General features: G+C 36.1%; 1 protein-coding gene across 1 annotated transcript in view; it reads right to left on the reverse strand.

The window, feature by feature from the left end:
* Nucleotides 1-1,101: 1,101 nt before the first annotated feature.
* Nucleotides 1,102-27,105, reverse strand: part of LOC120428436 (uncharacterized) — a 34,272-nt gene continuing 8,268 nt past the window's right edge. The window contains exons 2-7 of the mRNA XM_039593447.2: nt 18,129-18,877; nt 13,971-14,286; nt 7,504-8,783; nt 1,738-2,428; nt 1,590-1,686; nt 1,102-1,526 (exon numbers count right to left, since the gene is read on the reverse strand). Coding sequence (XP_039449381.2) covers nt 1,331-1,526; nt 1,590-1,686; nt 1,738-2,428; nt 7,504-8,783; nt 13,971-14,286; nt 18,129-18,877 — 3,329 coding nt within the window. The 3' untranslated portion in view covers nt 1,102-1,330. The remainder of the gene's footprint in view (nt 1,527-1,589; nt 1,687-1,737; nt 2,429-7,503; nt 8,784-13,970; nt 14,287-18,128; nt 18,878-27,105) is intronic.

Genomic DNA, 27,105 nt, shown 5'->3' on the forward strand with positions numbered 1-27,105 from the left:
AAAATTAAAAAAATCAGTTTTTTTTAATCAACCCAAACATGCTTGAAAATGATTCATGCATTTTAAATTGATTTCAGCTGATTGCACTTAAATTTCTATTATAATTTTGAAGTTCTTTGATTTATTTAATTTTGTCCCCTGATTTTTCAGGGCCAATTTTGAAGGGGTGACCAAAAATTTTAAATAAAATTTGTACCAGCCTAAGATGCCTGAGGGAAAAACTGAATTATTAACTAATCAAATTATGTTACAGGTAATATCACAAATTAGCATCAAATTATGAGTGCGAACTTATCTTATCTAGATATTAACTTTACTTGCAAGTTAGTACGCAATATTGCATGCAAGATTGTGCAGAAACTTTTCACAGTTTTATTTGGTCAAATAGAGCACACCTTCTTCGGAAGTTGTAACTTTATTGAATGCAATATCTTTGAATGAGTAGAAAAATTCATGTTGTGTTTGATTCCGTAATCCGTTGAATCAATGTTTAGTTTGCTGTTTTAGTAAACGATGCCCTTTTTCTTCAAAACTGGAAACAATGATGTCGATTTTGAAAACTTTTCCGTCGAAAACGAGAAGACTGTTAACGATTTTTGGAAATGATTCAATACAGTGGCATCCCGTTTTTGGCAACAGGAATTTTTCAAACATTTCCCAGTACCGAAAATGACCTAATAAAATATAATTTTATGAAAAAAAAAATTCAAACATTTTTGCTTGCCTAAATTCGATGTAAATTTTTATTTCATTAACGTCAATATTGTTTGAAGTTTTAGATTGGGGTTCGATCAACAGTTTAGAAGAAAAATGATGTTGTCGTAACTCAGGCCATTCATCTGGCATTTTTAACGGGAGGAAATGTGTCTTCATTTTTATCGATCAGGAGCAATGATTTGTGTGAATGCCTTTCCATAAATTGAAAATTTGCATAGATATTGTGTGGTAGTGTTGCTTTGAAGATTTTTTTACCAATACGGTCAAATTTCGAAACAAAAAATGGAATCAAATTGGATTTTTGAACGAGCACCTCGTTTTTATCAATTTATTTCTTAACAAAACAATTATATAACGAAGAAGCGGTCGCCTCGTTTTTAATGAATTTATTTCTTAACAAAACAAATATATAACGAAGTATAACTTCCGGCATTAATCCTAAAATCCAAAAATATACATTCTAATAAGTTAAGCAAAAATAAACAAAAATAAATTTAATAACTGAAAGCAGCGAATATTTCCGGCAGGAGTTTTGTCTTTTCTTCAATTCACTAATGACTATACTTTAACTTATCTCGACCTAATTACAACAACACCGAATTCCGAATTCCCTCTAGTCGATCCGTCTCTCGCTGTAGAATATCTTGTCGTAGTGGTCGATCAGCTGCCGCACCAGCGTGTTGATCCGGCCCAGGTCGTTGTTCTCGTAGCTCTCCATCAGGCCGAGGGTGGACGCAAACAGACAGGCGCCCCACACGATGGCCAGGTTCGACGAGTTCATCATGTTGACGTCGCTGTTCTGGTGCACGCTGAAAAAAAATTGGGAAAGAAATTAGATTTTTAGTTTTCTCAAATTAAAGAGTTGACCTTACCATCGCAAGTGACGAATAAGGTATCGCAGTGTATTCCTATTGATCAGTTCCATCTTTTCTAAACTAAACTTAATGTTTTCAATGGTTTGGGCTTCATCTGAAAGGGAATTTCATTAGTTTGATTCAAACACGATTCAAAGCAACTCACCTTTGGTTTTCTGAACGCACATCTCGTACACGTCCCGCGCAATCAACGGGCTCTTCAGCTCCCGGAAGAACAGCTTCAGCGACCCCGTCAGCGAGTGCACGTCCTGCTTCTTCAGGAACTCGTACTTCTTCGGCGACCGCTTCTCGTTCAGCTTCTTCTTGATCCCTTCGATCGAGTTCTTGTTCCCGGAAGCCCGGTACAGCCCGCTGGTCTCGATGAACTCCGGCTCCTTGAGGATCTCCACGACCTCCGTGACGAACCGCGGCACCTGCAGCTTATCGTCCCGCTCGACCTGGTCCAGCTCCACCCCAAACACCAGCCCATCGTCCTGGTTCCCACCGCCGCTACTCCACGACGAACTCAGCGGCAGAACCGCCTTCATCTTGTCCCGCAACCGCTCTCGCTTCGGCGTCGGAGACTTTTCCTTGTCCAACTGCTGCGTCGCCGCCGCCGTCACCGGACCATCCGCCAGGTTCTCGTTGCTCTTGTACGTGCCGACGGGGCTGTCCGAGGCGGGGATCTGCGACTTGCTCGGCGATCGTATCACCGCCGGCCCGTAGAACTTGGGACTGTGCAGCTGGGACGCGATCGGGGTCGGCAGCTTACCGGAGTCGGCCGGCGGCGGTTCCACCGGGACGGATTTGTGGTCGACGTTGTCCGCGATCACCGCGATCGTCTTTTCAGTCATGATCTGCAAGAGCGAGGAAGAACGAGACAATGAGCAAGTCATGCGATGGGCGCGATCAAAACAAAACAGACCACGTGAATGGAGCGTTGGTTAGTTCATCACACCCTCGGCCGAATGTCTAATCAATTCGGACGTAATTAAACTATTCAGCGTGGTAGAACGTGGATTGGCTGGGCAAGCATGGTTGGGTGAGTTAGTCATTGGGCACGGTGCAAATTTTAATAATAATCGTGCGATTGTGCTGGCTTTGCTAGTGTGTTGAGCAACGTTATGTGAGCATATCGAACGAGTGGAAGAATGCTGATTAGTTGGTGCAGCTGGTTTCAGTTTGATGTTTACAATTTTATCGTGTTGCTAAACAATCAAAACAAATGAATTTCATTCATTCTGAAAAATTGGGATTGGGATAGGGATCGGGAACTCGTTTTCCGAAAAAAAAATTTGAATGTTATTTTTTAATAAGTATTTTATTTGGATTTCATGATTTAAAGTAAAAAAAAAAAAACAAAAACTGAGATCTTTACAATGTTACAGGTACAGTCATGCCTCGGTTTAGCGCCGCATATGGGGATGCAAAACTAACTGACTAACTCTAAAAATCCTCAAAATTATTGTTATTGCAATATTGGTATCCAATGATCGAGGTCTTTTTTCATACATTTCGAATGAAATGCCTTTTTTTAGATACTCAAAATTTTTACAAAGCTACGTGCTTTCGAAAAAAAATACTCAAAATTTCATAAATTTTTGAAAGTATTAAATTTTTTTAGGAAACTACGTTTTTTCGAAAAATTACTTAAATTTTTCGGTTATAGCTAAAAACCATTTAGAAATAGGTATATATTTGGGATTGGGATTGGGATTCTCGTTTTCTGAAAAAAAAAAAATCAGAATTCAAAGAACATGCTATTTCTCAATGATTTTTTGGATTTCATGATTTAAAGTAAAAAAAAAAAAACAAAAACTGAGATTTTTGCAATTTTTTTGGTTTTGAAAATTTGTATAGGTCATGCAGCTTATGGGATTTTGGCTATATGGGAAACATTGGCTATAATCGTATGAAAAATCATGCACCCAAAAAAAAATTATAGTGTTTTGGAATCGGGATGATGGCAGCTGTCCATTGCAGTTATAGTTACATGAAAATTTTCACAAAAATACGTTTTTGTCCTGTATTTTGAAAATGCAATTTTTTTTCTCTAAAAAAACCTTAAAATAATTGTTATTGCAATATTGCACGGAGAAAAAAGAGTTCTCAAAATCGTGAACAAGCGTTCATGAAAATTGGAACCTCAAACAAGGTGTTCAAATCCCATGGTACGATTTTGAAAAACGTACCATGAAATTTGAACACTTTGTTCGTGGTTCCCATTTTCGTGAACGCTTGTTCACGATTTTGGGAACTCTTTTTTCTCCGTGTGGTATCAAAGATCGAGTTTTTTTTTCATACATTTCGAATGAAATGCCATTTTTATATTTAAAATACTCAAAATTTTCACAAAGCTCCGTGTTTACGAAAAAAAACACAAAATTTCATAAATTTTTGAAAATACTCAAAATTTTCACAAAACTACGTATTTTCGAAAAAATACTCAAAATTTTCAGTTATAGCTACCCATATCGTGAAAAGCTTAAATTTTGAGTATTATTTCGAAAACACGTAGTTTTGTGACAATTTTGAGTATTTAAAAAAAATGTTATTACATTCGAAATGTATGACCAAATTCCGTTCGTTTGACACACATATTGTAAAAACAAAAATTTTAGGTATTTTCCAAAAATACGTAGTTTTGTGAAAATTTTCAGTATTTAAAGAAAATGACTTTACAATCAAAATATATAAAAAAAACCTGATCATTTGATACTCGTAATGTGAAAAACTAAAATTTTGAACTTTTTTTTTCGAAAATACTTAGTTTTGTAATTTTTTCAGTATTTTCAAAAAAAATTGTTATTACATTCGAAATATTTGAAAAAATCCCAATCATGTGATACCCATATCGTGAAAACTGCAATTTTGAGTATTTTCAAAAAATGATGTCTTTACATTCGAAATGTTAAAAAAAACCTGATCATTTGAAACCCATATTGTGAAACACTGAAATTTTTAGTATTTTTTTAAAATACGTAGTTTTGTGAAAATTTTGAGTATTATCAAAAAATGATGTCTTTATATTCGAAATGTTAAAAAAAAACCTGATCATTTGAAACCCATATTGTGAAACACTGAAATTTTGAGTTTTTTTTTCGAAAATACGTAGTTTTGTGTTTTTTTTTGTTTTTTAAAAAATGTAGTTTTTCATTCGAAATGTTTGAAAAAATCCCAATTATATGATACCCATATCGTGAAACTGCAATTTTGAGTATTTTTTCGAAAATACGTAGTTTTGTGAAAATGTTAAGTCTTTTCAAAAAATGATGTCTTTACATTCGAAATGTAAAAAAAACCTGATCATTTGAAACCCATACTGTGAAAAACTGATTTTTTTTAGTATTTTTCGAAAATACGTAGTTTTGAATTTTCAAAAAAATGTTGTTATTACATTCGAAATGTTTGAAAAAATCCCAATATCGTGAAAACTGCAATTTTGAGGTTTTTTATTTCCAAAATACGTAGTTTTGTGAAAATTTTGAGTATTTTCAAAAAAATGATGTCTATACATTCGAAATGTTAAAAAAATACCCATCATCATACCCATCAAAATACCCCTGATCATTTGATACCCATTTTGTGAAAAACTTAAATTTTGAGTTTTTTTTTCAAATATACTTAGTTTTGTGAATATTTTGAGTATTTAATTTTTTTTTTTGTCTAATTGGAAATATGAGCTTACAGAAATAATCTTAACTATAATGCTCAAAACTGTGAACAGGACATTTTTTTAGTTTTGTTAGGTGGATGATTCTAACATTAATAGTAAATTAGCTTTCATTTAACCTTCCTATGGTATTGGGAACCTTTTCGGCCTTTTAAAATAAAATTCGCCTTATATTAACTTTTGCTGTATAAGAGCCTGAGCCTTGAAATTTTCTGACTTTTAATTTACAGTATAAGTACACATTTTACAAAACAAATAAATATTGGGGGACCTTTTTGACCCCAAACATTAAAAAATCGTCAAAAATTCAGCTTTTGGCCAAATCCGGTCAAACTTGGTCTCAAATGAAAGCTTAGGATGCCCCCTTTTCGAAAAACCCCTGGAAAAACCGGATTTGGTCACTGTGGCCACCGGGAATCTGCTACAACCAAAACAAGACCTTTCTGAGACCCAAGTTTTGACGACCTGTATCTTCGGCAAACTTCAACTAATCAGGATGCTCCGGAATTCATTCGACAGGTATTTTTCTGTACTTTGACCACAAATATCAATATCAGGGCCAGATGACCTACCGGTTCCGGAAATCCGTAACATCCGAAAAGTTCATGAGTTACTGTTCACACTCACGACCGTTGAAATTGATTCATGAAACTTACTAAAAACACAATACACAATTGCCAGAACCACACTGGAGTGTTACTGACCAAATCCAGGTTACCTGGAACCAGTTCCCGGACCTCCAATGAACGCCCAACATGACATTTTTTTATGAAACCCCATCATGTTGCATATCAAACTATATGAAATTGAAAAATATGTCAATCTATAGTCATGCCGTTGTTCGCTGACCCATTATGGTCACTCTGGAACCGGTTACCGGTGGCCCTTTGGGGACACTTCCAGAATTTGCAAGAAACCCTATCATCCGACATATCAAACTTCATGAAATTGGAAGATATGTCAATCTATGGTCATGCCGTTGTTCTCTGACCCATTCTGGAACCGGTTACCGGTGGCCGCTTGGGGACACTTCCGGAATTTGCAAGAAACCCTATCATCCGACATATCAAACTTCATGAAATTGAACGATATGACAAACCATAGTCATGCCGTTGTTCTCTGACCCATTCTAGCCACTCTGGAACCGGTTACCGGTGGCCCCTTGGGGACACTTCCGGAATCTCTGAGAAACTGAGTTATTTTTGTTTGAACTTTGATGGCGGGAAGGGAAGAGGGCGAACATTTCAATAAAAAAAGTTTACGGTGTTTATGGATGACCCCGTTACCTCTTTCTGTAGATAAGAATTTGTAAAGATTTGGTAGCATTTTTGTTATAATATTTTAACCCTCTACAACCCAACCCCGCCTCTAGACGGGCTTCGATTTGAAAAATCGCCAAAAATCCATTTTTCAACAAATTTTTGATCTTCAAAAAGCATTGGAAAGAAGAACTTTTAAAATTTTGGAAAATTTTAGGGTTGGAAGTTTGACTTGTTTTATGTGACTTTGCCAATGTTTTTAAAAATGTAATTTTTTTAGGGGTCAACTTTGGCTGTGTTTTTTACTAACATTTCCTATATTTTATGTAAAAAGAAGCATGCAGTAATTTTTCTAGTGCCCCAGACTATGCCTCTACGCATTTATTTACAATTTAAATGCTAATGGTTCCATTTTATAGCAAAAAATGTGAAAAACATGCAAAAAATTGAAAAAGTTACTGTAAAAACATGAAAAAATTAGATAGGCAAAATGTAATGATAGGAGGTGGTAGAGTAGGCCAAAAACTACCAAAAACAAACATAAACTAAACAAGATAAATGCAAATTAAAATACTAAAAATGAAACAAGAAAAACATAAAACAAGAGAAGTAAAGTTTTTCGTAGAACAAAAGTTGCTCAAAATGACCTCCTGAACACGGGAAAAATAAAAATTTTCGAAAAAAAAATTTGGGCAGTAGAGGGTTAAAGGATGAACTAATTATGCAAAATTACTTTTTTGTTAATAGAAAAAAAAAATACTCACGAAATTGCAGATAAATCACAAAAAAAACTAGAACTATTACCTATTTCCAAAACAAACCGTGCGCTCACATTTCCGGACAGTGTGCAAAGGTGTTAGTTTCATTCCCTGATTAGTACACCGACTGTAGATAACAATCACCCCTGCTAGTAGAACACCTAATCACCGTGCTATGTTAGTACAATCTTCACGCTTCTAAATCACCTTCCCCACACACACAAACCCTCGGATTTGCTCACCACGTCCTCCTCGTCGTCGTTGTAGTTGACGTTCAGCAGCATAAACTTCCAATACTGGACGCAGTCCGGTATCGAGTAGCTGCCGGTTGAAGTGACGGCCGCGGCGGCGGGTTTCTCCAGCAGCAGCTCGTCAAGCGCTTCGTCATCCGAGGACGATGACTCGACGCCGCAGCTCGAGCAGAACGAGGACGTTTCCGAGGCGGACTCGTCGTCACGATAGTCGAAGACGTAATCCCGGCGGTAGTTGTAGACGATACGGTTGACGCGGGGATCGGACGGGTGCAGCAGGATGCAGACGTTCCGGTACTGGTCCAGCGGGTGCCGGATGTTCCGGTTGGGGACGGGGGGCGGTGCGGGGTGGAGCTGTTTGGAGAAGGCAAAGTCGTCGACGACCTCCCACTCGGAGTCGTCCCGCGGAGGGTCGAGCCGGATGTATTCGTAGATGTGTTCCTGCTCGGAGGGAGCTTCTTCGTAGACCGGTTCCGGGTTGTTGGGTTCCGTTTTGCAGGTCCAGATGTGCTGGTAGATGTTGTTCTGCTGCTGCTGCTCCGAGCAGTCCAGGTCGGAGTGGACTCCGCTGGTGCTGCTGGAGTTGCTTTGGACTTCTGGGTCCGGATTGGGCAGCAGTTCACCCTTGCGACGTCGCCGTCGTCGAAAGTCCTCCAACCGGTTCAGCATGGTCTCGTTGGCCTCCAGAAACTGGAAGTACTGATCGATGCGGACCGAGTCCTGCAGGGCACTCCCGGTAGACTCCGTACTCCGGTTGGTCATCACTACCCGATACCAATCACGTTTGTTGAACCGTCGACGACCTCCAAGCCTTGAAAGCACCACAAACACCTTGAGCCAACGCGCGTACGTCAACACCACTCGACACAGACTGACGTCCAAGTGGAACTTTTGCAGCCGTAACCGCAACTCGCAAACAGATGAATTTGGCTGACGGTCGTAGTGTTTGCTCAGCGATAGCTGAGGTGCCCGATACGGGCTTATCACCGGCGGCCGCTCCTCCTCCTCAACCTCGGAGCGGTCTTCTTGTTCTTCGATGACGATGACACTACCCGGAGTTAGGGTTCCCCCCGCGGACGAGCAGCAGGACGATACCTCCTCGAACTCGACACTGCCGAATGTGACGAGGACCGGGTCGCCGTAAAGGTGCTCGTCTTCGGCGCTGAAGCGTCGTCGTTTTCTTTGGTTGTTTTCCCAGTTTAGACGGAATTCAGCGATTCGATCGTCTAGGTCTGATTCGCAGAACTTTGGAATGATGGGCGAGCGGTTCTCTAGGAAATTGAATATTTTTTACATGTTTGCATGACTTTTTAATTTGACTGAAGCTTATTGTGTGTTTTTTATGATATTCTAAAAAATTAGTTTTTTTTTTTTTGAACTTGATGTGAAGTTGTGCTGTTATTTGTTCAAATTTAATTCAAATATTAATTCTGGAATTATTTATAAAAAGGTTATTTTTGAAACCGCCTTGAGTGGGGTATTCAAAATCACCCAAAAAGACAAAAATGAAAATTTTGTTTATCGTACCTTTTTAAAAATATTTCTAGATTTCTTGAGTTGTCTTCAAGATTTCCTCTGTTTTTTTTTTTTGCATTATTCTATGTGTTGTGTTGTGTTGAGTTGTGCCTCCTTAACTGACTTAAATATATAAGGGCTGTTTAGTTGATGTTGGTGGAGTCGAGTAGGGGAACTATTCCCTTTTTCAGCCTATTTCTATTATCGGCCAATCAGCTTTCATAAAGTGTTATCGACTGTTCCAAAGTAATAAATAGCTCAAATAAAAGTGAGCAAGCAACTCTCTATTGCTGATATATCTGAAAATGTTGATTTAATAGCGGAAAACGGCGAAAGTGATAGTGATGAGAATTGGTCGAACGGCTTAAAGTGATTAAAATGGGTATAATTCCCCTACTAAGAGTTAAATATTATTTAGAATTTCGCTTTTTTATGTTTTGCATGTTAGACCGTTGCAAATATTTTTTGAAGTTTTTGTCCCTCGCCTCTGAACAAAGTCGAAAGGGGGCAAAAAAAATAAAAATTGAATGTACGTGCCATTTGAATGACAAAAGTGTTTAAAAAAGGATTATACACCTATCCATTTTTTTGCAATCATTAGTTTTAAAAATATCTAAGTATTGACGAAAATTTTATTTTTTGCAAAAAAAAAGTTTTTGCGATGCTGTGCACTGGAATTTCACAAAAAAAAAACAAAATATTTTTAATCCAGCCCAAACATGATAAATATGATTATCAATGCAGAAAAATGTATTTTAGATTGTTTTCAGTTGATTTAACTTCTATTTTCATTAAAAATTTTAAGTTTTTTGAAAAAAATATTTTTTCGCCCCCTGATTTTTCAGACAATTTTTGAAGGGGGGAGGGCAATATAAACTTTGAAAAATATTTGCAACGGCCTTATTGAATTTTATTTTATTCGTTTTTTAATCAAAGGTATATCAAAATTCAACGTTCAATATTTCAAAGACAAATGTACCCCAAACACTAAAAGGTCAAGATCTCATATATTTAAAACAAAAACGTTTATTTGAATAAATTTTGTCTTTTTCAAATTGAGAATGACATTTCGTGCCGCATAAAGTAATTTTTTCGCTTAAATTTTTGTTTTGGTCAAATCTTACATTTTTGAAAATTGATGATTGCAAAACAACTGAACTAGTGTTAAATGCATTTTAAAACTTTTTTTTCATTCATATGTTAATACTAAGGCTTGTTATTTAAATTTTATTTTTTTGCCCCCTCCCCTCGACCTGTATCAGCCTTATATTTTCAAAAAAAAAATCGTCTCATCTGTAAGTTTGTGCTGCATTTTTATATTTATTGATTTGTTTTCCAAATTTTGATTTAGTTATTCATATTTACATTTAAAGATTTAATTATTTATTCATTTATACTTGCACTTTTTCATTCCATTTCAGCTTTCATATTTGTTAAATTATTTGGTTGGTTATTTATTTTAAACATACATTTTGAACCTTGAAGCATGTTTATTTCAATGCCTGAATATGTGTTTAACCAAAATGGTGTGTGGAAAAATGCTTAATATGCTTTTTGGTGACGTTAAAAAACACTTTCTAGATCTAGATTAGTCTAGATTACTGACTCAAAAAAAAAAGTTATTCAAACTTGAAAAAACAAGAAACAGAATTTCACATAACAGCTATTTCAGAAGAATTTGAATTAACCTGAAAAATTTGATAAATAGTTGACAAAAATAATAAGCCATTGATCAAAACCTTTTAAAAATAACGAATTTAAAATTTAGTTGCATTATATTTTCAAAAAAAGCCGGTTTCAGTTAAAGATTTAGTTCCTCCTATTTCAAAAATCGAGAATACAAAAGAATATAAGCAAAACAAATGCTCATTACAAACAGTGTTTCAATCAATTTGAAACTGTTTTGATTGCATTTTATATATTTTTTATCTCATCTGGGTCACTTTGAGCTCTAAATATCTTTATATTTGATTTTTGAAAGTTTTAAAAATTCAACTTAAATTCAAGGATAAAAGGTTTTTTTTTACTTTCCCTTCCCCTCTCCTTTATGAAATTTATCAATTAAAAAATAGTAGTTTATGCAGCAAATTGACGACGAGTGCTGAAAAAATCTAGTTTTGCAACGAGTTCCTTACAACATTTTTTGCAATTCCAAAGAACACACATTGAGTGAAATTTTAAGTCAAATTTTCATGTATTTTATCAATAAATCGTTTAAATCAAAAAATGTTGAAAAGTGTTACTTTTCGAAACAAGTGCTGAAAAGTTCAACTTTTCAAAACCCATTTCAGTGCTGAAAAGTAGAACTTTTCAGCATTTATTTTGAAAAGTGTTGCTATTCGATTCTGTTATTTTTGGTACAGATAAGTAGGCTATTTCGTCGTTCAAGAATGACAGGAAAAGTAAGTAGTTTCACGACGGAATTGCAAAAAAAAATGATGGTCTAACTACAACTTTCCCTAAGACACCAAATCAAAAAGAATATACTTTCTCATGATTTTGGATTACTTTTAAAAACAACTTGTTTGAGAACCTTTAAATAAAATGAAATATCTTTCATTAATATTTTTAGTTTATTTTTACTAATTTCAACGAAAAATGTCTCGAAAATAAGCACTGTTTGTTTTGGTTTCTCATTTTCTTTATTTTTTCTCATGAAATAAAATAACAGATATAATTTTATATAAAAACTAATATACAGCTTGAATTCATAACATTCTGAAAGTCACCAGTTTGCTGCTACCCAATTTTTGTTGAAAAAGTTTCCAGCTTCAAGGGTTACTGAAATTATTTCACAGACTACTCTAAATTTCACTGAATTTCTGAAAAATAACAGAAATAATTACTTATACTTGGAATTACTGAATACTAAAGTTAAAATTATTAAATAATGTATTCTTAAAGCCTCACAAATATTACTGTTATTTTCATACTCGGAGATTAAAAAAAAAGAACATTTAAAATTTAATTCAATTCAATACTATACTGAATCGGATCAGTTTAAATTGTTTTATTTATAATTATTGACAATTTTTACCAACAGATTAAAAAAACTATACTCAAAATATTTTTTTTAATTCTTCTTAAAAAATAAGTTGTTTAAATCCATAGCAATAAAATATTATTTTTCCAAATTATTTTTTTTACCATATTTCCTTTAATAACGACAAATAATTACTGAAATTGTAGAGGTTTGTCAAATAACTGCGAATTTACTGAGTGATTCTGAGTCTACTGAAATACTTGCTAAAATTCAAGCAATTCTGGAAAAGTTACCAGCCAAATTAAGCGCTGGAAACCTCTTGATAATTGATAATGTCCCTTCATCGAAAAGGTGGAAGCAGGAAAAAATTAAAGTTGATTAAAATTTAAAATTCATGCCTTTGTTTCAAAAATTGAGCAAACAAATTTGGTGATTTGCTTTTATGAGGACTAAAATACTTTTATTTTTATTTAACTTATTGCTTATATTCAAAATATTTAAGATAAAATCCTGAGCAATTCTCTACCAAAACCGCAAATGGATTTTATCTGTATTTTTTTATTTGGCTCAAACTTTGTGGGGGCCTTCCCTATGACCAAATATGCTATTTTGGGACATTGTCATTTTGGCTGCTGTCCATACAAAAATGGTATGTAAATATTCAAACAGCTGTAACTTTTGGGTGAATTTTCTGATCATATTGGTGTCTTCGGCAAAGTTGTAGGTATTGTTGAGGACTATTGAGAAAAAGTAGGTACACGGAAAAAAAATTGCAGATTTTTAATCAACTTTTTTTTACTAAAACTCAATTTCCCAAAATACGTATTTTTTGATTTTCGGGATTTTTTTATATGTTTTAGCGAACAAAAATCCGCAAATTTTAAGCCATAGAGAAACATGGTCAAAAAATCTGCCGTCGAGTTATGAATTTTTGAAAAAATAGTGATTTTTGGAAAAAACGAAGTTTCATGCAAAAACAAATTCGACATTATTTTTTAAAGCAAAATTGAATTTGCAATCGAAAAGTACTTTACAGATTTTTTTAAAAAGGGCTCCGTTTTCAAGATATATCCACCGAAAGTTTGATTTTAGCGAAATATTTGCAGTTTTTCGATTTTTAAAAATAGTGGTCATGAGTGACCATTTCTAAATTTTTTTTTTTTTGAAGAAATCAGAAAATTTGTTATAAAATTGTCCAAGAGACATTGAAGATTGGACCTCGGGTTGCTGAGATAGAGCCGCTTTAAGAAGAAGAAACTCGAAAGTTAAAGTTTTCTAAATCTCACCAAAACAACCCACCATTTTCTAATGACGACATCTCAGCAACTAATGGTCTGATTTCCAATTTTAGTACGTGAAACATTCGTGAAATTTTCCGATCTTTTCGAAAAAAATATTCAGAAAAATTTTAAATCAAGACTAGCAGTTTAAAAGGGGGTAATATTCAATGTTTGGCCCTTTCAAAATGCTTTCGCCTTTCAAAATTTCAAGCTTAAATTGTCTTTATTGATTATAATCTAGAAATATGTTCATGAAACGTTTTGGAGTGATTAAAAATCATCTTTTCAGTGGATTTAATAAATGTTATGTAATATGAAATCTTGAGATTTTCTTCAAACTTTTCGAAATCTTTCTGTAATAGGTGATTTTTTTTCTTTATCTTTTCACAAAATATTCAAGTTTCAGTTTTTGTTGATTCTAAAGCTAAGAACAAGATTGTCCGTTCGACGCAGTGACGAACGCAGAACGCTGTGCCAGTTCGATTTTTCCATCAACTGTCAGTCGAACAATCTACAGGGGTTGCTTTGTTCAATGGTCGATGACTGGCAGGCTATGATGACAGGCGCAAAATTTTGCGTTTGCGTTCAGGCCTGACGGACAATCTTGTTCTTACCTTAACACTTACACAGCTTCAGTCAATAAAAAAAAAACCCTCCATTTCCCAGAGAACCCCACTCACCTCTGAACCCCCCTCGAACTTCCCCCACGTCGTTGAACGTCACCGACGGAATGCTTTTCACGTGGTACTCGCCGATGTCGCACTCGTGGTCCTCGTAACTTTCAACGCAACTTCGCAGTGACGTCATCCAGTGGTTCACGGCGTCGTCATCTTCGGCGTCGTCACTGAACAGCAAATCGTCGTCACTATCGTTGGTGGGCGTTAAATTCTCGTAAATTGCACCGGAACAAAGGTCGATCAAATTCGCACTCAAACTTTTCACTTTCAGCCCGCTGGTGCCACCAGAGCAGACCAACTCCAAGTCGGCGCTCAGCAGCTGATCGTCGAAGGGTGGGGGAGTGGAAAAACGCAACAAAATTGAATAACATGAGATTTCTCGAGCTTTTTTTTCGTTTGTGTGGTTTCTTTGCGAGTTGGAGAAAATGTTGGTTGGAAGGCGCGTGGGAGGTGCGCTTTGCGGGAGGGGGTGGTTAACTTAACACATTAATTAGCTGTGGAAACGAACGTGGTTTTAAATCAATCGCGGACGAGGGTGGCTTAACCTTGGTGTGCGGAGTTCGGTGGAAAACTGCGCTTTAACTGGATGTTAACAAGTTTTGCGGCATCTTTTTTTTGCAGCAAGATCTTATCGATTGTTGTTAATTTTATTTTTTCGAAATTTAGGGCAGGTGTAAATTTTGGAGTTGAAATTTAAAGGAAAATTGAGAAATCACGTCAAGGAAATCATAACTTTAATTGCGTTGAAGCACGATAGAGTGTACAAATAAAAGTGATACCATTATCAATTTAGTTTCTAAGTGAACCTAACAAGAAAGAAGGAACCGTAAATCAAAATAGAACGTTTAAAAATAATTTTTTGAGCAAGATTTAAATCATACTAAATTAATTGCTAACTCAGAAAAATATGCTCACCGAAATCTGAGCATGAATTATGAGTCAATATAAATTGTATTCAAAAAATGTTGTAATTTGGTGGTAATGGCAATTCGTAGTTAACAGTGAAATTAAATAAAAAACAGATTCAAAAAATTAATAACCTATAATAAAAAGCTATGTAGAAAAAAAAGCAAGAAGTTTCTATAAAAAATATAAATATGATATAATTGCTTTTTGCAAAAGATATTTTCAAATAGTGAAAAACAGCAAACTGCTTGAAAATAGGATTGAATCTCGAACCTGTCTAACATATCAAAAAATTCTCATGTTAAAAGCTACTTTATACAGTTTTATATATTTTGAAAACTTAAAATTAATATTATCTTGCTTCTTTACATGTTGACCCTTAATCAACGAACCGGAATTCAATCTAATTATTAATAAATAAAACATTTCAAGCCAATTGGTTATGATCATTTTACATGTTTTATGTGACATTTTCAATGTTGTTAAACATGTTTTTTTTTGTTCAGCTTTGTCCATGTGTTGATAATATAACTTTATTTTTATATTTACCCTCTAAGTCCCATTTTTTCGCTTTTTTTCATTTTGAGCAACTTTTATTCTACCTTTTTAGCTTTTTCGTGTTTTTACAGCCCCCTTTTTTACTTGTTTTCTACTTGTTCTAAAATATAATGATATGTACCATTATAATTCAAACTGTAGAAAAATGCATAGAGGAATTATCTGGAACACTACAAAAAAAAAAATAATAATCAAATTTTTACTTAAAATATATTAAATGTTAGTGGAAATTTCCGATTACGTGTTAGATTTTGATTCTTAAAAAATGAATTTTCAAAATTTGTATGACTCACAAACCAGTAACAGTAACTCAAGCGCAAATAACAATGTTTATTTTTTTTTAAATTATACTTTTAATTACTAAAATTAAAATTACTAAAATTACGTATTTTTGTTTTGTTTTTGGTTTAAAGAACCAACAATGTTTGTTTGCATTATTTGCGCTTGAGTTTATGATGGAGCAATATCTGATACTGTAGTCATGATTTGTGCGTCACACAAATTTGGAAAATTCGTTTTTAGAACCAAAATCTAACATGTAATTGAAAAGTACAGGGATGTTACGAGAATGACATTTAAAAGAAAAAAAGACGTATTTTTGATAATTTCAGTTTTAGCATTAAAAAGTATAATTAAAAAAATCTCTGGAAGTTCTGAGTAGTTCTGAACAATTTCGTAATTTTTTTTTAATTTTTGAATTTTTCTTTTTAGATATAATTAAATTTCCCATAAAAATCTCCATACAATTTTGTGGTTAAATGTATGAAATTCTGAATCTTAAGAAGGGATTTTCTGATCGATTCGGTGTTTCCGTCAAAGTTGTAAATTATTTTTAGGACTTTTCGGAAAAAAACAGGTAGACAGAAAAACCGTGATTTATATAAATTTTTATCATTAAAAGTTATATTGAAAAAAACTGGTATTTTATAAATTTATGATTTTTTTAAATGTGTTGGGGGGCTACAATATTATTAGCGTGATAGTGCATAATTTGGATAAGGAAAAGCGAGTTTTTTTTTGTAAAATATTTTTTTATTTCAAAAATATCGAAAACTTGGACAATAATATTACAAATTATTTTTTAAAGCAAAATCTAATTTGCTATCGTAAAGCTCTTCACAATTTTTCTCATCGTATATTTTGTATATATCTTGAAAAAATAGCAAACTTTAAAAAATATTTCTAAAAAGCTGAAAATATTTCTTACAATTTTCTCTCTGAAACATTGAAAATCGGGCAATTAGTTTCTGAGATAAAGGCAGGCTCACAAAGAATTCGAATAAATGAAAATGTTTTTTTGCAGTTCCGTCGTGAAACAACTTACTTTTCCTGTCATTCTCGAATAACCAAAAATAACAGCATTGAATATTTAATACCTTTCAATACCAGTTCTACTTTTCAAAATGGAAATGGGTGCTGAAAAGTTGAACTTTTTAGTACTGGTATCGAAAAGTAACATTTTTCAATATTTTTTTTTATTTGAACAGTGAGTATACCTAACACATGGATGTTTGACATAAAATTCCATTCAAAGCGTTTTTCGGGATTCTAAAAAATGTTGTAAGCAACTCGATGCAAAACATGATTTTTTTTTACAGCACTCGTCGTATTTATCCAACTCGGTAAACCTTGATGGATGAAAATATAAAAAAATAACAAAATAATTCGTAATGCACACATATAAAATTTTCGAACATATTGTTGATTCCCTTTGAGGGTATATCAAAGATTAAAAAATCAACATTCAGATTTTTAACTTTTTTAAATGTTGGTACCAAGACAACCTTGCATGACCAAAATAATGTCCTTGACAAAACTTGTAAAATACCCACAGCTCTGGCAATATTAAGCTCAATAAAAGATAATAACAAATTATGAAAGTTATGGAAAATTGGTTTAATTTGCCCCATAGTTAAAGTTTAATTTAACAATAAAAAAATAACAGATTTGTTTAGGCTTCATCCATTAAGTACGTCACGCTAAAGTCAGGAAGGATAAAGGATTTTTTAATCAATAAAGAAAAGTTTATTTTAAAGATACCAAGTTAGGTAATTTATATGAAGGAGAAGTCCAACAAGGATATGTTCAAAGTCGGAGTTGAAAATAACAATTTATTTTGATTTTAAATGAGTTTTTACCTTAGGATGACCGTCTTAACCTCATCTCCCCTACTCTTTGCCATTCTCTCATAAGATTTTAGCAATCACTATGTTTAACCTAAGTATTTTTTTTCTTCTCATTACCGATTTTTATGTGTTTTTGATAACAAAATCAGATATTTTAACAGGACTTGTTTAATTGAAAAAAAAAAACTTCGTTTTGTTAATCTCACCTGTCCGGGAACTGACGATGAAGCTATTGATCCCCGTTTCAATGTTAAAAAAATAAACCTTTGCGAAATTTTCTCGCATCGATTAACTCGATTGGAAGAACTAATATCCCTAATGTTGTGATTTTTATCACACTTTGACGCATTCAAATAACCACTCTCTGCAAATTTGCATTGAATTCCTAATGATTAATACAACCACCTTTCGCGAAATCATCTAAAAATAGCCCCAATCACTCATCGCACACCTCCCAGTTCCGAGACGTCCAACCAACAACAAATCGCACGAAAAAAAATATAGTATCACACTCTTATAAACTCTTTTCCAGCCATGATTCACATGCACAAACAACACAACAAAACTCTACCTCGCTCTCTCCCTCTTCCCCGTCGTCCGTTCGGCCCGCCTCGATGCCCGCTACTCCCCGCTCATCATCCCGCATCCGGCAAATCTCGCCCAGGTCAAACGACTTGTTCGTCCGGAACACGTCCTCGAAGCCGCCCGCATTGTGCACAATGTCACTCTTGGACAACGGCCGCGGCCGCTGCTGCCTTCGTTTTATATCCGCGACGTTCCGGGCCCGAATGCGCGGAAACTTCCCCAGAAACTCCTGAAACTTTGCACTGTACTTGCGGCGGAACTTTCGCGCACTCGTTTCACTGTCCCGGTCGGACCCCGCTTCGTCGTCGACGGCACAGAACCCGCAACGACCGGCGCCGTACAACCGGCCACAGTCCTCGCAGATGTTCTCGTAGATGTTTTCCTCGCACTTGCGCAACTTCCCGTACGGCCCCTCGGCGGCGCGTTCCGGCGCGATCAGGTTCTCGTAGATGTTCGTACTCCACGGGCGAGCTCCGTCGACTTCGTCGACCAGTTCACTACTGGCTGGTGGTGAGCCACCTCGGCGTAACCACCTGCCTCGTTCGTCATGATCGTCGGCTTCACAGTCAGTGAGTTTGCGTTGTTGTTGTTGTTGTAGGAACAGTAGCAGTTGCTCTCCGGCACCACTACCTCCTCCTCCAACGATTGATGATGATTCTTCTTCCATGGAATTTCTTGACATCATTGCTGGTGGAACAAAGTGTTTTTGGAGCGATTCGCTTTTGCGTGGAGGTTCTGTTTTGACGGGAAGACTAACTTTGTTAAAATTGACAACTTTTTTGTAATCGATCTGGAATAACTTTTCAATAGGACGTGAGCTTGCTTGTTTTCATCCAAGGTTTTGCCCTAATAAAATTTAATTGCAAATCTATGTAGAATAAAACTTTCATCTTTTTCAAGATGGAGTAAAAAAATCATTACAAACCAGCTGTCAAAATACAAGTCAAATTGTAATTTTTGTAAGTTTTATTTTTCAATTTTTATGAGAATTTTCTAAATTTTGGCAATTTATGAAAATTTTCTAATTTTGTCAATTTACTAAATTTTGTCAATTTACTAAATTTTGTCAATTTTGTCAATTTTGTCAATTTTGTCAATTTTGTCAATTTTGTCAATTTTGTCAATTTTGTCGATTTTGTCTATTTTGTCAATTTTGTCAATTTTGTCAATTTTGTCAATTTTGTCAATTTTGTCAATTTTGTCAATTTTGTCAATTTTGTCAATTTTGTCAATTTTGTCAATTTTGTCAATTTTGTCAATTTTGTCAATTTTGTCAATTTTGTCAATTTTGTCAATTTTGTCAATTTTGTCAATTTTGTCAATTTTGTCAATTTTGTCAATTTTGTCAATTTTGTCAATTTTGTCAATTTTGTCAATTTTGTCAATTTTGTCAATTTTGTCAATTTTGTCAATTTTGTCAATTTTGTCAATTTTGTCAATTTTGTCAATTTTGTCAATTTTGTCAATTTTGTCAATTTTGTCAATTTTGTCAATTTTGTTTTTTTTTTTTTGAATTAAATATACTTTATTGAATCTTTCTTATAACAATTACATTTGGTTTACATAATAAGTGGTCAGCTGTGGCTCTTCAGCTTTAGTTTGCTTTTCGTGATTTAAACACTGTTCATTTTCTTAACTTTAAAAGTATATGATTTATCATTTTTGTAACACTAGGTACAATGAGGAAAAAAAAAATTAAGAAAACATAACCTATCCTAAAACTAACTTAATCTTACCATAAACTAAACCAATCCTTGAATCAAGGGGTATTCAGATATAGCACATTTTTCCCTGAATTTCAAACATTTTTCTTGAATCTTCTGATCCAACATTTTTACTTCTGCTAATTCATGAACCTCACTTGATCTTGTCCAGCCAGGAACATTCAAAACCATTTTGAGTACCTTGTTTTGGACACGCTGGAGCTTCAATTTATGAGTTCTAGCGCAACACTCCCAAACAGGTACTGCATACTCAATAACGGGGTAAATTATTTGTTTGTAAACTGCTAGCTTATTTTTCAAAGATAGCTTTGATTTTCTGTTAATTAAAGGATACAAACACCTGATGAGAATGCTGCACTTGTTCAATATTTTATCTACATGCTGCCGAAACAATAGTTTCGAGTCAAGTATGAGACCTAAATAGACAACTTCCTTCGACCAGGGTATCGAAACATCATTCATTTTTATCAAAACATCATCCTTTGGGGCAAATCTGACCGATTTGGAAAGTGGAAAAATGATGGTTTGAGTTTTGGCTGCATTAATGCGAATTTTCCAGTCGCCAAAGTATTCGGAAAGAACATCAAGACCCTTCTGAAGGCGGCCAACTAAATATCTGGTTATTTTACCCTTATAAATAACGGCAGTGTCATCAGCAAAAAGTGACAACACACCATTACCAGGAAGAGTAGGCAAATCAGATGTAAAAATATTGTACAGAAGTGGGCCAAGAATACTTCCTTGGGGAACCCCAGCATCAATGTTGAATAATCCAGAAGCAATCCCATTCAGAAAAACCCTGAACGATCTCTCCGAAAGATAGTGCTGGATAATTTTGATAAGATACATTGGAAAACCGTATAAATACAGTTTATGTATCAAACCATCATGCCAAACATTGTCAAAAGCCTTCTCAACATCCAACAAAGCCATAGCAGTTGATTTAGACTCAAGCTTGTTCTGCTTGATGATTTTAGTTACTCTCGTAAGCTGATGAGCAGTATTATGCCCCTTTCGGAAGCCAAACTGCTCGTTTAAAATTATATTATTATCGTTGGTAAAATCCAAAAGCCTTGAATAGATGACCTTCTCAAAGAGTTTGGACAGACTACTCAAAAGACTAATGGGGCGATAACTTGTTGGCGATGTTGGATCTTTTTGAGGCTTCAAAATTGGTATGACTTTGCCCAGTTTCCAATTGGTGGGGAAGTAACCAAGTTGCAAACATTTATTGAAAATTTTGGCTAGATGTTGAAAGAACTGATCACTCTGTTTTTTCAACACTAGATTAAAAATGTTATCAAAGCCTGGGGCTTTCATATTTTTCATTTGTTTTACTGCAACTTTGACCTCCTCACCAGAAACATGGGAATCTGCAGGAAATTCAAAGGTAGAGTCATTGATTGTTGAAATACTATTGGCAACTGATGTTTCTTTACGGCTGGTCATAGAAGCGCCAAGATTATGTGAACTAACAAAATGAAGCCCAAGTGCATTTGCTTTTTCCTCGGATGTAATCAAAGGAGAATCCTCAACAATAAGAGGAGGAATAGGCTTTGGTTTGTTTTTAAGAACTTTTGAAAGTTTCCAAAATGGTTTTGAATAATTCCCAAGCTGGCTTACATGTTTTGAAAATTCTTGATTTCTGATATTGTCAAGTCGGTCTTGTATGATTTTGTTCAAATTGTTAACTGAAATCTTTTTGTCATAGTCCCCAGTCCGTTGATATTGTCTCCTATAAACATTCCTAAGTCTAATCAAGTGTTTAGTATCTACGTCAATATCAGTTACCTTAAAATTAACAGGAACCTCCCGAACGTTGGCAGCCTCTGCTTGGTTGATAGCCTGCTGGATCACCTCCAGCGAACGATCAATATCGGCAGAAGTTTCCGGGTGTTGATCATAGTCGATGTTGCTGTCGACCACTTGCTGAAACTGCTGCCAGTCAACGTTGTGGTAATCTTTCCGGGTTGGTTGCCGCTGCGGAGTAACGGAAGCTCCAACCTCCACAACCACCGGATAGTGATCAGAACTCAACTCTTCAAACACCTCAGGATGAGCCACGTTCTCAGCCATATTGGTAATGAAGAAGTCGATGATTGAGTGATTCCCAGACCGAGCCACCCTCGTTGGACGATCCGGACTCACAACGTTGTAGTATCCGTTTTGCAGATCGTTGTGCAGAATCACTCCGTTCCGATTCCTCCTGCTGTTGCCCCAAACTTCATGCTTCGCGTTGAGGTCACCAGCGATGATGTACTTTGCGCTCCGCCGTGTCAGCTTCTGGATATCGCCCTTCAGTTTTGCTGCTGAACCATCTCTGGCATTCACCTGACGTGGGCAGTATGCAGCAATGAAGAGTACTGGGCCAACCGAAGTGGAAATTTCCACCCCAACGGCCTCGATGATTTCCAGCTTGAAGTGTGGCAGCCGGCGAGGCTTGAGATCACGATGAACAGCGACAAGCACACCTCCTCCTCCAGAGGTGGTCCTATCGAGCTGCGTCGCGATCTTGTAGTTTTGCAGATAAACTTTTTCACCGGGCTTCAGATGAGTTTCCGTGATGGCAGCTACGTCGATCTCCTTCTCGCGAAGAAAATCCACCAGCTCTATGTTCTTCCTCCTAATGGAGCAAGCGTTCCAATTCAGCAGCTTGAGGGACCTACGATCCATACTGGATGACGAACGAGGTCAGCACTTCAATCTGCTGGGTCTTGGTTTTGCATCCACGCAGTGCAGCGGACATCTGTTTGAAAATATTGAGGAGTTCGGTTGAGGTGTAAAGATCATTACCATTTTCCTCAACTGCTGGTTCTTGGGTTGGTCTTGGCTCCTGGCTGAAGCCCGGTGGTGGCGGTCTCGGCTCCTGGCTAGAACCCGGCCGTGGATGATTCATCTCAGCTCTCTTCCTGGGATCCAACGGCAACGGTGCCAAGTTCGGTACCTGCCGTCGCGGCTGAAGAGGTGGAAAGTTTTGCTCCACCAGGGCTGGAGGAGTTCTACGACGCTGAGGCTGATTCTTCGTCGATGCTTGTTGCCGAATTTTCACGAACTCAGCTCTCTTGGGGCACTTTCGGTCGGTTGACGAGTGCTCACCGTTGCAGTTGAGGCACTTCACCAGCGAATCTTGGATGCACTGGGACGTGATGTGCGCATCAGTACCACATTTGGCGCAACGACGCTTTAGGTGGCAGTTCTTACCTCCGTGCCCGAAGCCCAGGCAGTTGAAGCATTGTGTGACGTCACGGTGCACTGGTCGGTATCGCTCCCACGACACGATAATGTTGAAAACCGCTCGAATCGCCTTCAGCTCAGGAAGCGTCGTCGATCCCTTGGCCAAATGCAGCAGGTAGAGCTGGTCTCGGTACTTGATGTCTTTGTTGCGTCGGCTCATTTTGTGCACGGCCAACACATCCAGTTTCAAAACTTTTAGCTCGGCAGCTAATTCCTCCACTGGCATGTCGTACAGACCTCTGACGACGATTTTGAACGGCTTATCCATGACGACATCATGGGTAAAGTACTCCGCCTCGTTTTCGGTCAAGTAATCCTTGACCAGTTGATAGTGCTGCCTGGATTGCACCAGCACCTTAAATCCGTCCTGACACAGACGAATGTTGCCTAGGACTTTCCCAGACTTGATGAGTTCAACCAGCCCCGCTCGAAAGTCGATCGTTGCTGCTGATTGCCGCACATAAAAAGGAGGCAGTTTCTCCTTTCGCTGTTTCACTTCATTCTCCTTTGCTTCCGCTACCTGGTCCTCGTCAGGCAGTCCAGCGAACTTGTTGTTCTTCAAAAGCTGCTCCTCGTGCGATGAAGAGTTCTCCTCCTCCTCATCCATCGGTACAGTACCGTCGCTCTTTTTCGTCTTTTTGCTGTTCGATGTCACTTCCAAAAGCACCTTCCTTTTGGAAATCCCCGGTTTTTGGCCATCAGTTGAGGCCTCAACCTTCCTTTTGGAAATTCCCACTTTTTTGCCTGCTTGAGCCGCAGGTAGGGCAATATTGCCGGCGTTTTGCGCCGGGACGCGACGAGTCATGTTGATTCAGACAACCTTCACCAACGAATGCTCGGATAACAATTGTCAATTTTGTTAATTTTGTCATTTTTGTCAATTTTGTCAATTTTGTCAATTTTGTCAATTTTGTCAATTTTGTCAATTTTGTCAATTTTGTCAATTTTGTCAATTTTGTCAATTTTGTCAATTGTGTCAATTTTGTCAATTTTGTCAATTTTGTCATTTTGGTCATTTTGGTCATTTTGGTTATTTTGGTCATTTTGGTCATTTTGGTCATTTTGGTTATTTTGGTCATTTTGGTCATTTTGGTCATTTTGGTCATTTTGATCATTTTAGTCATTTTGGTCGTTTTGGTCATTTTGGACATTTTGGTCATTTTGATCATTTAGGTCATTTTGATCATTTAGGTCATTTTGGTCATTTAGGTCATTCAGGTCATTTAGGTCAATTAGGTCATTTTAGTCATTTGGGTCATTTTGGTCATTTGGTCATTTTGGTCATTTAGGTCATTTTTGTCATTTTAGTCATTTTGATCATTTATGTCATTTCGGTCATTTAGGTCATTTGGGTCATTCGAGTTGTTTTTGTATTTTTTTGTTATTTTGTAGAATCATTTCCATCTTCACAAAGAAATTCGTAGAATCAAGTCACTTGTGCATGCCGATGGCGTCCAACCACTTGGAGGATGATCTTCGAGCCCGAGGAATGCAAACATTTTTCTGCGAGCTTCTCTCGTTCTCGCTCGCTCGATGAGTCAGACTTCGAGGGAACGCACCGCGATATCATCGCCGATTTGATGACGCGTGGACTGGCACACGAGATTTATGGGACTGTTGATCGGAGGAATGCATAATTAGCAGAGCCAAGTTCTATATGGTTGCCAACTTCCGATTTTGGAAGTGTGGAATTTTTTATTTGGGTTGGATTGTTGATCGATTTGGGACTTGGACGCAAATGTTTCCCGAAAAGGGGAGTCCTTAGGATAAACTTGAGAGATACTTCGGGGATCAATTGGACTCTTTTAAAAATAAACAACACGAAACCCTCAAATAAGACAGTAAGCAAGAGAATAACTCTCTTATATCTCTTTTTCTAAAAAATAAGGGCAAAGAGAGATTCTCTCTTGCTCACTATCTTGCCTACCCAAAAAAGCAACGCCAGCTCAAGAAGTTCAATTCAATTTCTACTTATTTCAAATTTGTTCAATCCAACCATGACCCTTTCAGCCAAGTTCATTCCCTTTGAACTACTCTTCAAAATTGCGCTCTCCATCTGATCCGTTTTCCCTCACTTCCGAAACCACTCAACAACCTTCCACCACACAATTCAATCTTTACAAACCACGAACCATTTATTAAACGGTCAGTTCCTCGGAAATTTCTCCAGTCTTTTTTTTCCGCAACTTTGGCGCTCATCACGAAAGCAAAAGTGGCGTGCACTCTCGTCATCAAAGTGAGCGCGTTTAATTAGTTGCACTCTCTTTAAGGGAAATGATGCATTTTTCCGACATTTCTCTGGAGAATGTCAGTCACCACCGCAACATCCAAAAGGGAGAGGGTGGAGGGAATTCCAAGCTGTTTGTCTGTTATTTCGTAGAAAAAGAAAAAAAAACGTAATCGTGCCTTGCAATCTAGTTTGTGTTTTGCAGAAGAAGACACAATTATCTCCATTCATAAGTCACATTGCAGAAAAAAGAAACACACAAGACTCCACAAGTTGGTTTAATTTTCTGTGAAAAGGACCGATTGTGGCGTAATGTAGCTGCGTGTACACGCAAGCCCTGTAATTTATGCCAACTCTATTTTTTTTTGGTCTCTCTTTCATTCAAGTTTCATTCAAACTGCGTGAACTGCGCTGGATGGGTTTAAGCTGATCAAAACATGGTCAACACTAGGGTAGAGGGACCTATTTTGTTAAAAATTACATTTGTTTCAATTCTTTTGAAAAAAAACTGACCAAACTTTGTAAAAAATATAAGAAATCTGTAACCTCACCCTATTGTTACAGTGTTCAACAAACGTTAGGGCGATTAATGTCGGCAGAAGCTCACAATTGCACGAGTGTGAGTCACGCGCCGCAAAGTTCGAAGCGCAGAGACGTTTGAAGTTGATGCACTGACTCCGACGATGGGAGCGAAATGAGTCTTAGCTTGGATCACCTAGTAGGGTGATAATTAAGTAATTGACAAAATTGACAAAATTGACAAAATTGACAAAATTGACAAAATTGACAAAATTGACAAAATTGACAAAATTGACAAAGTTGACAAAATTGACAAAATTGACAAAATTGACAAAATTGATCATTTCGGTCTTTTTTTTGTGATTTTGGTCTTTTTGGCGATTTTTTTCATTTAGGTCATTTAGGTCATTTAGGTCATTTAGTTCATTTAGTTCATTTAGGTCATTTTGGTCATTTTGGTCATTTTGCTAATTTTGGTAATTTTGGTCATTTTGGTCATTTTGGTCATTTTGGTCATTTTTTTCATTTTGGTCATTTTGGTCATTTTGGTCATTTTGGTCATTTTGGTTATTTTGGTCATTTTGGTCATTTTGGTCATTTTGGTCATTTTGGTCATTTTGGTCATTTTGGTCATTTTGGTAATTTTGGTAATTTTGGTCATTTTGGTCATTTTGGTCATTTTGGTCATTTTGGTCATTTTGGTCATTTTGGTCATTTTGGTCATTTTGGTTATTTTGGTCATTTTGGTCATTTTGGTCATTTTGGTCATTTTGGTCATTTTGGTCATTTTGGTCATTTTGGTCATTTTGGTCATTTTGGCCATTTTGGTTATTTTGGTTATTTTGGTCACTTTGATCATTTTGATCATTTTGGTCATTTTAGTCATTTAGGTAATTTTGGTTTTTTGCCATTCTTGGTCATTTTGGTAATTTTGGTAATTTTGGTCATTTTGGTAATTTTGGTAATTTTGGTAATTTTGGTAATTTTGGTCATTTTGGTCACTTTGGTCATTTTGGTCATTTTGGTCATTTTGGTAATTTTGGTCATTTTGGTCATTTTGATTATTTTAGTTATTTTGGTCATTTTGGTTATTTTGATCATTTTGGTTATTTTGATCATTTTGGTTATTTTGGTCATTTTGGTCATTTTGGTCATTTTGGTCATTTTGACCATTTTGGTTATTTTGGTCATTTTGGTCATTTTGGTCATTTTGGTCAATTTGGTTATTTGGTCATTTAGGTCATTTTGGTCATTTTGGT

Source organism: Culex pipiens, chromosome 1 (genome assembly GCF_016801865.2).
Source record: "Culex pipiens pallens isolate TS chromosome 1, TS_CPP_V2, whole genome shotgun sequence".
NCBI classification, from domain to species: domain Eukaryota; kingdom Metazoa; phylum Arthropoda; class Insecta; order Diptera; family Culicidae; genus Culex; species Culex pipiens.